This window comes from Leptosomus discolor, chromosome Z, assembly GCF_034619465.1.
Source record: "Leptosomus discolor isolate bLepDis1 chromosome Z, bLepDis1.hap2, whole genome shotgun sequence".
Lineage (NCBI taxonomy): Eukaryota > Metazoa > Chordata > Aves > Leptosomiformes > Leptosomidae > Leptosomus > Leptosomus discolor.
Window position 1 is genome coordinate 80,626,292 of NC_141419.1, and position 17,383 is coordinate 80,643,674.

The following is a 17,383-nucleotide window of genomic DNA, read 5'->3' on the forward strand; positions in this document are numbered from 1 at the left end:
GCTGAGGTAAGGAGTCTCTTATTTAGATAGTAAATTGTTTTTCTTTCTTTTCTAAGACTGAGGTTGGCTACCAAGAATCTAATAGCTGACTCCAGTCACCATCTCCAAGCAGGAAGCATATTGGTGGGAGAAGCAGGAGGTTTGCTTTAAGTCATTCTGTCTTTTATTCAGACTAAGCAAACAGATTTAGAAGCAACGGGGACGCCTGATCACCCTGAGCTGTAACCTGAATTCTGAGGACATCTAGTGGTGTCAGCCCACCGCAGAGACTGGGTCTTCACAGGTGGCAGCTTCCCACTTGCACCTCTGTATTTCAGCTAGTTCTGCAAAACTGCCTCTGGCCTTTACGGGTTGAAGAAAGAGGAATAATTGCATCCCATCTTGCATTTTCACCTCAGAAATTAACTGTGAAGTTATGTTACGTTATCCTCGGTTTCTTTTCTCTGATCTTGGCGTTTCCACTTTACTGTGAAATCAAATGCACTAAAAATAATGAGTTGAATGCACAGAAGGAGTAGCATTCTTCAGCTCAGATGATTGTGAATTCAACATTGCCAGTCCCAAGTTTTCAGAAGTCATGCTATTGGCTCGAAAATCATAAACTTCTAAATAAATTCTGGATATTTTCTATTTGCCTTCTGCTTTCAGGATTTTCAGAGTTCAAATATGTTGATCTCTTCTTTGTATCAACAGGGATAAAAGTACATTTTTTGTTACTAAAGGGCTGATTTCTCTAGTAAATTAATGAGTCTAAAAATTAGAGCTTTAAGAAAAGCACCCAGTATCCCAAGATGCCAAATAAATACACAAGATTTGTTAATGCTATGGAATTGTAATCCTAGCACTGCTAACTGTCCAAAGACCTTCAGAAAGACCTACTGACTACTCTGTGATTCAGGTTTTCTACTTCTGAAGTGGAACTGTAGGTGTTGCTGCACATTTTTGAGAAATAATAAGAATCAATTAGCAGCATTTCAAGGAGGACTTTGATCGAGCCAAGTGATACGAATTACATGTTAAGCACTGTTACTGATTGTTGCATGATGGTGTATTTTTCAGTGAGCCCTTGATCTGATAGTTCCTTCTGAGAAGCAGCAGACATCATGAAGCAGAAACTGACATCATCAGTTAAAAATATTTTGCTACTTGCTCTGACTGCAATGGGTCTGACTGGTAAGTACACCACTCGCTGAAACACTCGTTTGTCATTAAAACACTTTCTTTAGAAAAGCCTGAGGCTTTACCCGACCTATCCTGACCACCACTGGAGCCTGTTCATATTTAAATTATTTTCTTCTAAACTTTTGTACGGAGATTTTGAAAATGGCTTGAGTCCTCTTTTCTTTTTATAGTATTAATTTAATGATTATGTGGTGATGATGATCAATGGCACTCACTCCACCCCTACACTCAGTCCATGCTTGTCCCCTTCTTGGGAATTAGCATCATGTGAATAGTAACACTATTAGAGATAATGGTATGGAGCTTTGAAGAAATAAAGGAAGCTTAGGTTGAAAAGCCACATACTTTTTATGTCCAAATGTATGTAAATTTCTGGTCTACATTCTTGGTAGAAGTTAATTACAACTTGTCTTATCAGGAAATATTCTTAAATTTATTGTGACTATTAGGGAACATTCAAGTAATTAGTGAATATATTCAGGTTGCCAATACACAAAGTACTCCATCCAGCCCATTGATTCCTTCTTTTTATTATTTGTCTTACCTATAATTTACACTACATATAATTTACATCTATAATTTTGCACTCTTATGCAAAGAGTGGAATTTTGGTTCTGTTGCAAAGTTGAAGATGAAATTCAATTGTAAGATGACCTGACAAAAAAAAATTTTGGATATTTTAGGAAAAAACAAAAGGTCATACACTTACTTCCAAGCTTTTAAATTTAATTTAGTGATAACTGTAAAGTTTTTAAGTTTAGGTAAAAATGAAATTTTCATTTGAAAAAGAGAAGTAAAATAATTTTAGTAGCTATTTTAGAAGTCTGAGGTAAAATATATTTACTTTTCTGAAAGTTTTGACCTTTTTTCCAGGCAGATTTATTTGCCAAATTCAGTCCATAGTTTCAAACAATTTTATCATCCCCAAAAAAAGCATTATCATTCAACAATAACAACAAAAAGCATTGTCCAACTCTAATATAACTAGCTGGGTTTCTGCACTTCTCTAGGTCAATCATACCCTGGAAAACCTAAGATAATAAGATGTCATTCTCTAGACAAGGAAACCTTTTCTTGTTGGTGGAAGCCTGGCTCAGATGGAGGACTTCCTACCAATCACACCCTGTTCTACAGCAAGCACAGGTAACAAGCAGTGCATACGTATTCTGTAAGTGATCAAGTGATGAATATGGCAGAATGAGGGAACAATAACATTGATTTATAAAGGTGCTTTTATGAATCTGTGTTAAACCTCAGATAGCCAACAAGGGCTACGTGAGATGAACAGCTTTACCCTGTCAGAAGAGAACATGACCACTACCTGTCCCAAACCTTCAGCCCGTCCCTACTGAAACCCTACTGGTCGAAAGATGTGCTGGGAAAGGGTAGTTTATCCACCTTACCAGGTGGCACACAGCTTTTAGCAGAATGGCATGCTCCTCTGAGGGGAGAATCAAGGCACTACAGGGCCATGGCGGCTCCCCTGGGGCAGCTCAGCGAGGCCTCCACCCACCACCCCAGCCAGGGAGCAGGACAGGCTGGGGGCAACCCAGCCCTGGGCATTGGGCACCTCCCTGGGGACAGGAGGTCAGCCTGCAGGTTGGGACAGGCTCAGGGAGGGACCCATGGCTGGAAAGGGCTATGGGGAGCTAGAGACTAGCCCTGCTGTGGTGGGCTGAAATGGGGACCTGGGACCCCAGCAGTGTGTGCGGAGGCCCCGAGGATGCTGGGCAGGGGAGTGAGGGCTCGTGGTGCCCTCACTGGCCCTGCCAAGGAGCTTGTCATTACTGTGTACAGCAAACCCCCACCTGGAAAAAAATCTGTAGACAGTCTTTGCTTCCCCTTCTGGATTTCTAGCCAACCTTGTGGTTCCCAAAATGGAGTAAAATCAGTTATGGGTATCACATCTTGAAAGTTCCTGTTTTGGTAAAGTCTGTGACTCCCTCGTCCTGTTTAAGAATCAAATTTGTATAAGTTTAGCACCTTTGCTTAACCTGTGCTTCTTGTATAACTGCCCTTTCTTCCTGAAAACAAGAGGTCTCAGAACAGAGCCAAGTAAGCAGGGAGGCTCAGAGATTAAATTTCTTTGAATAAATCCAGTGAGGTTCAGAATAGATAAGGTAAAGCCTCAGACTTCCCTGCTTCAATTGAATAAATGCCAGATCATTTGGTACTAATTGATCAGGAAAGATGCAGCCTCTAGTGAAGTTACCACACTCAACAATGATCTGAGAGCTTTTATTTTATGAAAGGACAGATTTTTCAATCTTGATCAAAACAGAAATTTTAATGAACATTTTAAGTCATACCTATCACAGCTCAGAGGAGTCCTGCTTTAGGGATGGATAGGAGTGCTTATCCATTTCATTAAATCTGCTGAATACCAGGCACTAACAAGCACTCCAGATCTGGGCCAGTCCCCTTATTCCCATTTTTCTTTGTGAACCAGAAAAATCTGCCTGGAAACTAAGAGACCTTGTTATTAGCTGTGCATAGAGTGTAACAGTGGGACTGAAGTCATCCTGAACCACTTCAGCCGTGCTTTGGGTTTGTGCAGTTCTTCATACCTGGGATAGGCTCTGAGTACATCACCCAGTTCAGCTTTAATTGAGCACAAAATAATCCCTCTCCTAAAAAAGCCAGACTCATATAAAGGTAATAGATAACAGATCATGAATTAATCAGCTATTTTTTGTTGAGACAGTTGTGATGACAATCATGTTAAAAAGCAGATAAATTAACATCTTGCTGAAAACAAAATAACCTATAAAACACACCTCTGCCATTGGGCCTATCAGGTCACTTTCCAGGTGAAAGATGTAAAGAAGATATTTAGCAACTTTTCTTCTTTAGTCAAAGTGAATGTGTTCTATTTGCCTTTTAACTTGCTTTTAAACATTTTTAAAAATTGCCTTGTGCTGCCCTCTTTCCATTCTTTTGTTGACAAATTTCTACGCATAAATAAGGGGATAAAAGCGTTCATCCTGAACAACTGCAGTAAAAATAGCAATGAAGAATTTATGGTAAAATAGCATTTGACACTCACCAAAATGTTTCCCAGAGGTAGGATTATATATAGGTTTAAAGTTAAGCATTTTAAATTTCTTTGCTGAACCTAGGCCATTACTAGAATGCTTTGCTTCATTTCCTAAACTTTTAACTTTTAAAATCATTTTATTTCAGTGAAGAAAAAATCTATGAATGTCCAGACTACCGAACATCAGGTCCCAATTCCTGCTACTTTGATAAAAACCACACTAATCCCTGGACAACATATAATATCACTGTAATGGCAACGAATGAGATTGGAAGTAACAGCTCAGATCCTCAGTATGTGGATGTGACCTCCATAGGTAAAAAGGGAAGAATGAAATGGAAAACAAACTAGTTGGAGACGTATGTGGTTTTTAATCCCAGAACAAGTAGTGGTGAAAGATTTCTTTCCTCATGATGTGAAACTTGCTATGGAGGAGTGTTTATCTATAGATGATCTAAAATATGCATCTTTAATTTATGTGAAAACTGCATTTTACTTATAAATTAACTAACTACATATTTTATTGTCATTTTTAACTTTGGCTGAAAAATTGGCTCCAGTTGGTGGGTACTCCAGTATTTCAATTAGACTCACAGTTTTGTAAGTTCCTAGCACTGCACATTATAAAACTTTCAAACTAGTTTAAGCTACCTAAATTTTCCAAATGTAAACATTTTTCTGGTTGCTGGCATTGCAGTGTTGGGAGGGTAAAAATAACTGCCTAAGCACTCTGTGGGTTTTTTGTAGTATTTCATATTCCTAACTCCATTCTTCTTTCTGCATACACGTAATCTACACATTGTAATAATAAATGTACACACTCTTTTTAGATATGAAATGTCTGACATTTTAATTTTGCAACAGTGGCCTAATGAAATTATGTTTGTATTTCCTTAGCCTGACAAATTCAGAGTAAAGTCTAAGAGTTGATGATACTGTGTTAAATCAGTAGCTAGTTAAACATTATTCGGGAGAAAGAAAAAAAAAAGCCTATTGTACTGTTCCCTTACAGAAGTGCTGAATGATCTGAAATTAATGTGATGGAACCGTAAAGGAGGTGCCTTTTCTGAGAAAAAATTAAATCATTAATGCAAACTTTTCATTTATACAGTTCAGCCAGATGCTCCTGTGAACCTCTCTCTAGAAACAAAAACATCTGCTAGTGTAATGTACCTTTGGGCAAAATGGTCTCCACCTCCATTAGTTGATGTCAGCTCTAATTCACATGTATGTCATTATGAGCTACGACTAAAGCCTGAGGAAAATGAAGAGTGGGAGGTAATGGAAAAATATATATATTGTATAAATGCTCTTTTCAGTGAGTTCTCTTGTCTGAATTTAACTAGTACTATAAAAATTTTAGTTTCTGTAAGGATAGGAAAATTAATGTAACCAAATTTGACTAAAGAAAGAAAAATACTGTAGTGGTTTGTAGAGAGTGAAATCAAAGGTATTTGTATAATTGTCCTAATTTTTATACTAAAAAACCCCATTTAGTCCACTGATATAATATTTAACCGTAATTTTCATTAATGTGTCTGTTCCCAAGTGTCACAGTAAGAGACTGCTCAGTTCATATAGTTTAAACCAAATCAGGATAAAAGAAGTTTATGGATCATTAAGAAGCAATTAGGTAACTATGCAGTCAAGGTCAGTCTCAGCAATACCACAGATAAATCACGATACTGGGCACTGAAAAACGTTAATAGACACCTACAAATTTATAAACACACTCCTATAACTAGTCCCAGAAATATGTTATGTTCAGAAATTCCCCTCTCCCAGGAAGGGAAGGTTACAAGAATACCCCACCCTCCTGGAGTACAAAATCCTCCATTTACACTTATTTCTGTGGGGACTATGGATACTTTAACATAGTCTGAACCCACATCCCTCCTTACAGTCCACTAAGACACACACAATGAGAAAGCACCCACAAGGTCACATGCATATGCCCAGGTGCAGGTTCCTGCCTGCTGCAGCCCACACTGTCTGGATTGCAGCTACTCACAGCATCAGAAAGGGAGGCTGCTCTGCTTGGCCCAGGCAGAGGTGATGGCACTAGCAGAGCAGCTTCTGATAGCTTCAGACTAAACTTCAGCTGCTGCTGAAGCTTCCAGTCTCATCATCCCACTATCCAAATTTTCATGCTACTTTAATATGTCTTTTCAAGCTGACCCTTTTTGTTTCAGAATTATCTCAGTTATTGCCTAATTAGTATTTAATTGGGCTGAGAGTGGTCATCATCATCCTTTTCAACGTGATCAGCTGGAGGCAACCTCCCTCTTAGAAATTTTGGGGTGCCCTACTCCCACTATTTCCACTGACATTTGCAGCTGTTGCCATTTTGCTAGGAATGGGCCACTGTACTCCCACAGTTGAGATACCATGATAAAATAACATTCTTCAAGTCACAGTCTGATGGCCTCAATGCTACCTAAATTTTTGATGCCTTAATGATGGAGAAAGCTAAGCATCTTGAAAGACTTCTGAAGACAGATTCAAAGCGCTTGAGGAAGGCACTTAATAATAAGCACTAAAACTATCCCTTAAGAAACATTACACAGAGGGTTTATCTCTAAGTTGGACTACCTATAATGTTTCTTGCATTGTGGATCTGGTGGAGTGCTAACTTAAAGTAAGTCAACAATTAAATATGTTCTCAAGTATCAGAATCTCAGTGTCACTGAAGTGAGTTTTTCTATTAGGTCACTATTTTTGCTTCTTTGTAATTCACATCTTATAAAACACCCGACTGAAACCCTTGCCTTTCAGAAGTCAGTGACATAAGCCTATTCCTTTATGGTTTATTTGTTAAAATGGCCCAATTCTGTATTATTTTTCCAGTCTATTTTCTTTTCCAGACAATATCGGTTGGAGTGCAGACACAGTACAAAGTAATTATGCTACAAGCTGGAGTGAGGTATGTTGTTCAGGTCCGTTGCATGTTAGACCTTGGAGAATGGAGTGAGTGGAGCTCCGAAAGACACATTCAGATCCCCAATGGTGAGTGGATGATTGCTGTTCTGTTAATTGTTTTTAAATCCTAGCTGTTCAGTGTGAAAGGTGACTAAATGGTAGCCCTGAAAACCCAGTTCCTCACACAGATACTTCATAGTGCTGGGGGAACACCTTAGGGCCTTTTACCATACTTCATGTGTAATTGTGTATTTAGATGTGTTCACCCACTCGGGAACCTCTGCCGAAACTGGTAGTGACAAACAGGCTGGGATTTACTAGGAAGACACTTCTGATACAGGTGTGCCTAAATAATTTATTGTTCCAGTCCCTCTATTTAAAAATCATATTGGTTTCATCTGTAGCTATAGATAATGGTAATTGTGTAAGAATCATTCATTTGCTCATTAGTAACTGGACCGAAGGCACCACCATGTCTAACAGAGCATAGCACTTGCAGCTACTATCACATAGAAATAATTATCTGTGTTTTGTTGGGTCTGAGTGGACACATTAAATATGCATGACATCATATCTTCTTGTCAGACACTTTAGCCAGATTGTGTCAGATCTTCTATCGCTAATTGTATTATTCATTATTTGACATGGAGATTGCTGAAGTACTGTTAATAGAAAAATATTTTTTAAATATCCTGTTTTCAGATCTGCCTTAGGCAATTAGAAATTTGGAAAATCAATGTCCCTACTCTAAACAGTAGAAAATATATATTATTGATGTAATAGGACCATATTTTGCCACAAATACATAACTGCAAAAGTTTCAATCACATCAGGGTTTTGACTAGCATCATCATATTCAAAATTTAAGCTTTTTCCTCTACCCTATTCTAAGTGCCTTCCTTGAGTCTATAAAAACTTAATCAGGAATCCAAGTAATTATAAATTGCTTGGCAGCAATCAGGCAAGTAGCCTGAGTACTAAGCATAATGTCACTTTACAAGGAAATATGAGAGCTGCCTCTTTGTATCTTTGGAGTCAGCTCAGCATATGTACTTCAGAACAGAATTATTGGCAGGGACATAAACAAATGGGCAAACGCTTACATTCTTCATTTTTTTCCTGTAAAACCAAAAGAAATGACAGCATATTTTTTTAAACAATCAGAAGCATCTTGAAACACGTTTTTTGAAGAAAAATTGGTTTACATAGAAAATAGATTGGATAGCAGATTGCATTTTAAATCATTTTATAGAATGTGCTATGACAGTATTTGAGCAGTACTTATCATATCTGGGGGCAAAGAAGAGCCACAGCCAGGCAACTAAAACAGCATAGTTCCTCAGCATAGCTGCAGTGGGAAAGGATTTTGAATCCAGGTCCAACTAGCAGGATGCTGCCCTAACCACTGAACTGTTCTTCCTCTTCTATGGGAGGAAAACTTTTTCTTTCCTTGTAGAAAAAAAAAGTATTTTCCTGTGCTGTGCTTGGCATTGCTTTATGAACTCAGGGTTGACCTAATGCATTAAACCTATTAATTAGTTCATTTCTTTATCTCTTATAGGAGAGTCACCTCCTGAAAAGCCTACAATAATAAAATGCCGTTCTCCAGAAAAGGAAACATTTACTTGTTGGTGGAAACCTGGTTCAGACAGAGGACATCCTACTAACTACACTTTGCTTTACAGCAAAGAAGGGTAATAAGCTGTATATAATTATTCAGTGTTTTATTGGAAGGACCTAGAAAATCAGTCCTGACTGGTTTTGCATTTAGGAGATGTCATTTTCCATAGCACATGGTTTTGTCCAAGTGATGCATACTGGAATAGCACTAACAACAACATATTTAAGGTTGAAATAGGATCTCTTTATAATGTGTTTTTCAAATTTCTGTGAATTCTTCTGCCTTGAAAGATAGACTGCCTTGAAAGTTGCCATAGCACAGCAACTGGATAATGGTATGCAATACAAATGCACAGTCCTGTAGCTCTTCAGCCAGGCAGCCCCAGAAACAAAGCTTTCCAAAATGACTAGATAATGAAATTTTCATCTTCTGATAATGCTTATTTTGCACAAGTATTCATGGGCCATGAATGCCTCCTGGCTTTTGCAGTAATCTTGTTCCTGGAATTTAGATCAAGTGCTAAACATTCATTTGAAAGGAGTAGTCAGTATTTTGTTTCTGTCCTGTATAATCTATTTTTGGTTCAGCACTGCTCAGCCTTGCACTGACCTAACTGGATGCTAAACTCTGTACTTGTCAGCTGAGAGCCAGGTCTTAGTGGAAGAAGACAGATACTGGTCCAGCCAGCCAGGGCAGTGTGATGTCCACTCTTTTGTTATTGTGCATCTCAGAGGAGCCTGGAAACAAGTATTACATACTGAACTTTCCCTCCTATCCCTGCTCCCTTTAGAAAGCTTGGGAATGGATTTGGAGGACAGATACAAAGTGGATTTTTTTGAGGAACAGGTGGTGAAAGAACAAAACGGATTCTGAAAGCATATTAATTAATATGCAGAACTCATGTAAGTGTGAATTGAACATTGGAAATACCCATTTTTGAATAGATGGGTTAGAAGACTTCAGCAATCACTTCTTATAGAATCATAGAACAGTTTCAGTCAGAACAGACCTTCAAGATCATCACGTCCAACCTTTGTCCTAGCTCTGTCAACACCACTAAACCATGTCCCTAAGTACAACACTACCCGTCTCTTAAACACCTCCAGGGATGGTGACTCCACCACCTCCCCAGGCAGCCTGTTCCAATGCCTGACAACCCTTTCAGTAAAGAGATTCTTCCTATTAGCCAGACTGACCCTCCCCTGGTGCAGCTTAAGGCCATTTCCCCTTGTTCTGTCGCTTGCTACTAGGGATTCTTCTGGCTCTCTGGAACCTTTAAGGGCTATGCAGTGCACAATGGCATTCAGAAAAGTAAAAGCTGCACTCTACTAGCCCACTGCCACATCTACAACAGCCTAAATTCTTCAAGCTTTGTAGTCTTTATTTTTTGGGGAAAGTGCTTACTACAGTCTCTGGAACTGTTCAAAGACTTTTTAGTCTAAAAGCAGTTTTCCAATTTTCTTCACATTGCCAGGAATGAAAAATCTGATCCAGCCCTAAATAATGCTGAACTACTAGCAAAGTCAGGCGTTTTAATCATGTAACCTAATCACTGTGATTCTTTCATTTCAGAGAAGAACAAGTTTATGAATGTCCAGATTACAGAACTGCAGGCCCCAATTCATGCTACTTCGATAAAAAGCACACTTCTTTCTGGACCATATACAATATTACTGTGAGGGCAACTAATGAAATGGGAAGTAATGTTTCTGATCCTCATTATGTGGATGTGACCTACATAGGTAAGAGATTAAAAGTATTTTATGTGGAACCAAATAATTCAAAATTATGGGTTTTGACACAAGAATTTTAATTCCAGCTCTTCTTATATATATTATTATATCAAAGTTTAAAACTTTTAAGAACAAATAAGATCTTATCTGCTGTAATAATAAATCAATATTCATTCTGTTACCATTTTATTTTCAAAGGAAGCCTAAAATTGCTAAAAGCTTTAAAACTGCATTCAGATAACCATTTATTGTTTTTCCATGTTTCTTTCAGTCAAGCCCTGAGAAACATCATCCCGCTAAAATCTTTTTCCACTCTACCAGCAACAGAAATCTAATTGATCTTTTAACTAATAATACTTAAATTTGATAACCTAAAAGTAGTTCCAGACCCAAGAGAAGCTGAATTAGCGCTTTTTATAGCAGTGTACTGATAATCTCTTTCTCAGACTTTTTCCACAGAGTGGCTGTGAACAAGCATTTTTTTCTAAGGGAACAAACATTATCGCTGATAACCATCTTGTTATAAAGGATCTGGCTGCCAGGAGCCTGGCAAGTGGGAAAGGGCTGTTGGAGAAAAGGCTTTACATTTTACCTCCATGCCCTGACTCCTTGATGAAGCTTTGTATCAGACATGGTAAAACACATGCACGATATGCAAAAGTTCTGCCTCTGAACTGAGGAAGCTGCAAGCTTAACTAGGAAAAACTTGCATTCCATTTCGGTTTACTTTTGATGTATAGACAGGGCTTTAATATTACTGGTTTGGTTTATTTTTAAATATCCTTACAGATGCATGTAGGGATTATGCGGCTGTGTTTTCTGAATGTAAAAGATTCAAAGGGGGGGCGGGGTGTCAAGTTTCATCAGCTACATCTCTTTTCAGCATTCCTAAATATATATGTATGCCAACGTTGCTAAGATTATTGTAAACAACACCTTTCATAACACAGCATTAAAGGTGTTGACTTTGAAACACAGTTGCAGGGAAAAGTAACAATAAATGGTAAGGTAAGAAAAAACTACTTCTGGTGATAAATGATTAAGGCAAACCTAAACATGAACTCAATATATTCACTGTTCTTCATTTTTTTCTTCAAACTTGTAAGTCCATGCTTATGTTATCAGGCAATTGTTGATCCCTGTATTCCAGCACAAGTCCTAAACTACTAGACACAATGGAGGTGGCAACTTACCGCTCACACCACAATTCACAGCATTTTATATTCCTTCCTAAGATGCAAGGAAGAAATAATTTAGACTCTTATTGTCAGTTTTTTAATTTTAACAGTACAGCCAGATCCTCCTGTGAATGTAACTCTGGAATTAAAAAAGCCAATAAATAGAAAACCATATCTGGTCTTGACGTGGTCTCCACCCCCATTGGCTGATGTCAGATCTGGATGGCTTACCCTTGAATATGAGTTGCGACTAAAGCCTGAAGAAGGAGAGGAATGGGAGGTAAGTATGTTGCAAGTTTTTGCTAGATTATGTTTTCTGATCAATTAGATTTTGTCAGCCAGGTCCCATGCCTGAATGTAATGAAGCAGGCACATTGAATAGTTCATCATTTTTCAAAAGCACTTGTGTGATCTACAATTTCCTACTGAGACTACTGGTATCACAGATGCTGTTGTGTGATAGCAAGTGATAAAGTACTTATTTTTAATTGTGGCTATTATATATTAATTATATTTGCATTATAGTTTAAATTGTTCATTCTCATTTAGTCAGGTTTCTTTTGTGAGAATTTGTTCTTAACCACAAGAACTTCTTAGGGAATAGAAAGCTCAGTGATATTATGTAAAATCATTTAAATTTGTACAAATAGCCATTAGGTGATAGTTGTCATGGCCACATAATAATAATTGTCTATAACCAGGATCTGCAATTCAAATAACTGGACAGAAAATTAAAGACTCCAGCTATTGGTATTTAGCTGCATCCCCCTTTTGTCTGCTGCAATACCACCCAGCCATCTCTGTATCTCCTCCTCCCTTCCCCCTGCCACTGCATTTCCCAGCTCCCTGGCTATCGCAAGATCCACTTTTCACTACCCCATGCAGTTCCACCACTCTGCATTCCTTCTTTTCTCTCTGCATTTTCTTCCCCCATCTCTGCTTCTTGCCTCCTTTTCCTTCTCTCACCATTGCAGTTCCCACCATTACCACAGTTCCTCCCTATTTGTCTTATGCTCATAACGTGTTTTTGTAGTAGTTTAATTTGCACAGTATACCAGCACCAGATTTCTTTCCCACTAAATTATGTTAGAAAGCTGAACTATAGAAATAAAATAAATGTACTGTTATTCCATGACTCATAACAATTCTTAGGAAGCTATCCAGATTTGTTCTGTATTTCCAACTTGGTTATCAAGACTTAAACCTGGCTGTGATTTTCATAGAAAAATGTGTCAATTTTATGATTTTTATTTTATTTCCAGACTATTTTTGTTGGACAGCAAACACAATATAAAATGTTTAGTTTAAATCCTGGAAAGAAGTACATTGTACAGATTCACTGCAAACCGGACCACCACGGATCATGGAGTGAATGGAGCTCAGAAAAGTACATTCAGATCCCTACTGGTGAGTACCCAGGCATCCCTTCAGTAACAGTTACTACGTGGAAGTTCATGTAACACTTTTGTTAGCTGTTTCTGGCAACCGTGCAGACTGACATCCCATAGTTTCCCTCAAACAGGTAAGAACATCATTGCCAAGGTAATAGAATTCTCAGCATCCCTACACCATACCCAATTAGCTTTCCCCTTCATTACTTTTTGGAGTTGACAAGGTGAATCAATTTCTTTACTTATTTAAACCATGTCCTTTCTGTTTATTGCCTCATTTGTCCTCATGATGGTAGTTTTTAATTAAAAGAATTCTGCTAAGTGCATTAGAACTGCTACAGAGACAACAGAGTGACTCCAGACAGTAACAGCTCTTCAATGCCCTTTATCTGGAATGAATTTGAAGTGAACACCTCAATGTAAAAAGTGCCATGTTACAACAGAAACCCTTAAAAATACCTAGTCCTAGATCACTTAACCCACCATTTAATTAATTGTATGATATGTATTTGATAATGAAATGACTACAGTATTGGCATAATTGGATTTAAATCCAATTGCTGTTAACTGGCTGTGAAAAAATTTTCCTCTTCATACATTTTTGTATCATTTTTCCAAGAGTTTATTTCCTGCACAGTGCTATTAATAAGTAGTATATTAATTATAATAATAATAATATAATACTAATAAATATTACAATGATTATTGAAATCCATCTGTGCTAGTAAAGACCTCTAGATTCAATACCAAACTGTTTAGACCAATTTTTAAAATAAAAGTAATTTTAGACTTTTTTTGCATGCTGACTATGCATAAGCTAGATGTGTGTCCTTAAATAATGCTGATTGTTTCCTAGACTTCAGAGTAAAAGATATGGTTGTGTGGATCGTCGTTGGTGTCTTGTCATCTCTTATATGTTTAATCATGAGCTGGACAATGGTTTTGAAAGGGTACAGGTAAGTCACCAATTTCACAATTGTGTGGAGTTCAAAATGTCAGCAAACTTTTCAAAAATAGATTCTAACATTTGATTCAATTTCCTATAGGTTTTGTGTTCTCTTACAAACTGTAAGTTACAGGTATTTCACGATAAATTCGCAACTGATAAAGAGGTATTTCTGTTCTTTAGGAAAACCAGGCTAAATTCTCAGTTGGTAAAGACATGTCTCTATTAGATCTGACCATCTTGGTTAGCCATGTAAGTATTCAGCAAACATCATTTGGAGTATCCCTGCTCCTGTAGAAGACACACCTTTTGGTTTTGCCCTAATTTCTTAAAGGAAACAAGGTTATATTACGACGTTGTCTTTCTGCCCACCTGTCTGTCAATTCTCCGAATAATTTATTAGAACAATGGCTAATTTCAATCAAATTTGAAACAGAAAGGTATCACAAAGTTTATCATTTTTGTACAAGTCTTGCAAAAAATATTGGCTAAATAGAAGAGAGAAATAGAAACTGTTGATGGAAAAGCAATCAGAAGTCATTCATCATAGATCCTGTTCAGCAGTAGTCAGCTGACAGACAAGTATGTACATACAGGCTCACCAGTCCTGAACTGTGCCCCACATAGCTGTTTCTTGGCCAGTGACAAAGTTACAGTGATATTAGAGAACTGGAGGTTAAAGGACAATAAAAGGACATTAGAAGTGTTACTTTTCTTATAAAAAAAACCTTCTGTTTCTTATAAATATATCTAAGGATAACTTATGAACTGCAACTGCATTTGTAAATTACCTGGCTTAAGAGTTAGACAGGAAATAGAGGTCCAACAGGGAGGTATCAGATATGGGAGAAGTTAAAATGTGAGTCACATTCTGAGAATATGGGAAAACAAATAGATAAGGCCCATACTGACACCTTGTGTGTGTTCTGGTTTTTTAGAATGATAGCCTTTATCCTACCGCCAGTTCCAGGACCAAAGATAAAAGGCATAGATACACATCTGTTAGAGGTGAGTACCACTGATAACAACAGAAGAATTCACCGTTACTTACTTTTCCAAATTAAGTACTAGCAAACACAATAACCATAATAAAGTATAGAACAGCTGCAACTAGTTTAATCAATGTTAAAAATAAGCAACAGTGTCAGGTTGATCATGTGCAGGGTATGCATGAGGCAGAGTCTTGCTTTGCACTAGCAGTAGGAGGGTGTTTGAGAACAGGGTTTGTGACTGCAGCTGGGACACCACAAGAGCCAATGCCTGTGTGATCTTCCTGATAGTTCTCATGGAAGCTACTCTCCACAGTCTTGTGCCATACTGAGGAGATAGGACATGGCTGCTCTACCATTCTCCTCTATTTCCTTCATGTTAAACCCATGAACCCCATACCTGCCAAAAGCTCCCTAGTCCTCCCATTTTAGAAACATGAATTCTGGGATTGTGTCTCCTCACTGAGGGAAGTCAAGAAATTTTCTTCTGTTCTTCCACTATTTTCTGCAGCAGTAGAAATCCAGTTTAGGTCTAGTGATATAACTATTTAAGTATTTGTATATTAAATATATAGAATATTGACAATTGTTCTAGTCAGATAAACCCTAAGGTTAACAGTGAAAGAATATGTCTTATTTATTATGCCCTTAGAGAGGAAAATCTGAAGAATTATTGAGTGCTCTTGGTTGCCATGGTTTCCCTCCAACATCAGACTGTGAGGAACTACTGATAGAATATCTGGAGGTAGAGGACAGTGAGGATCAGCAACTCATGCCAAGCCATGACAATGGTCATCCCAGTAAAACTGCAAAAATGATACCCAAGGAAACAGACAGTGACTCAGGCCGAGGGAGCTGCGACAGCCCTTCTCTGCTTTCTGAGAAGTGCAGGGAGTCCCATGCCCTTCCATCAACACTTCAAACACAAGACATAAGAGATGTTCAAGAAAATAAAGGAGGAAAAAGGAGCTGGGAAGCTCAGTGTATAACCTCAGAACAGAAAACACTCCTTTTTAACAACGAGAGCACAAAATCATCCACATGGCCTGCGGCTCAGTTACCGAATACTCAGTCTCTTATGTTTGCCTACCACAGTATTGTAGATGCACATAAGATAACACTGAGTACCACAAATGTGAGCAGTGCAGCAGTTCTAGTGGGAAATGAAGAACAGCATCAGTCACAATATCCTATCACTGAAACTGTCCATGACAACATGGGAAAGCAAAGACAGATGGAGAACTTGCATTCCAAAACGGACCAAACCACACTGCAGGTCAAACAAAACAGACCTGATGACAAGTCACCGTTTTTGAATCCTGAACTAATGGATTATGTAGAAGTTCACAAAGTCAGACAAGATGAGGAGCCAGCAGTATTACTGAAAAGTAAAGAAAATAGCGGCAAGACTGAAAAATACACTGTTCCAGGAACCACCAAAGAATATACCAAGGTCTCAACAGTTGTGGACCATAATATTCTAGTATTAATGCCAGATTCACGCATCCTGCACACATCTGTGTCTCAAGAACCTGCAAGGGAAATGTCTCAGAACCTTCAGCAAGGTCAAGCTGAGAAAAATACGAGCTACTCTCTGACAGTTCCAAGCGAATGCAAAAGAGACACCAGTGGATCAGAGTACATGGACCCATCTTCCTTTATGCCCTCCTTTAAATAACTAGTAGTTAGTACAGTACACAATTACGAGTTATGTATATTAAAACAAAACCACATAGCAAATAGTTCCTTGAAAAAAGCCTAGCGTCCTATGTGTATTATATACAGAATAAAATTAACTGTGGGTTGAGGTAATAATCATGGAAGTAAACCCGGTATCATTAACACATGTTTCTGACAAATGGAAATGAGGAAACGTACATTATCTGCCATGAAAATTACATTGTAAACTAATAATTGAGCTCTGCAGATCTTCTATTAGTTGATTAAACCTGAGGGAATCCTGCAGATTCAACAAAGATGAAAATTGTTTTGGGTCAGTCGGTACAGCATAGCGAACTGAGCAGTTCCTAAATCAGACAAATTGTTGCACAACAGCATTCTGGGCTACAATATATTTTCTCCTGAATGCCTTCTGACACTAGATTAAGTTTTCTTTATATTTTTTCTCAATCCTTAAGAAAAGAGGAGCTCATATGTATGACAAATCATATGTAAAAGAGAATATACTCAACGAATTACAGTAAAATAACAAATTCTAACTAAATTCTTGCTTTGTTTCAATATGACAGAAAACTTTGCATCCCATTCATATCCTACTCCAATCAAAGCAAACATGAAAAATATAGCAGGAAATATTTGATATACTGCCTTACTGTATATAAAATACAATTCTACTTTAGTACAAGCCCATATGTTTAACAACGTAT

At 37.8% G+C, this 17,383-nt stretch overlaps 1 protein-coding gene across 1 annotated transcript; it reads left to right on the forward strand.

Annotated features, from left to right (window-relative positions):
* The first annotated feature begins 1,103 nt into the window (after positions 1-1,103).
* On the forward strand, positions 1,104-16,674 carry PRLR (prolactin receptor). Its single transcript, XM_009952687.2, has 12 exons — positions 1,104-1,173; positions 2,193-2,325; positions 4,366-4,535; positions 5,331-5,497; positions 7,084-7,225; positions 8,700-8,832; positions 10,332-10,501; positions 11,781-11,950; positions 12,933-13,077; positions 13,918-14,017; positions 14,946-15,015; positions 15,649-16,674. The coding sequence occupies exons 1-12, from the start codon at positions 1,104-1,106 to the stop codon at positions 16,672-16,674; spliced, it is 2,496 nt and encodes an 831-aa protein (XP_009950989.1).
* The last annotated feature ends 709 nt before the right edge of the window (positions 16,675-17,383 follow it).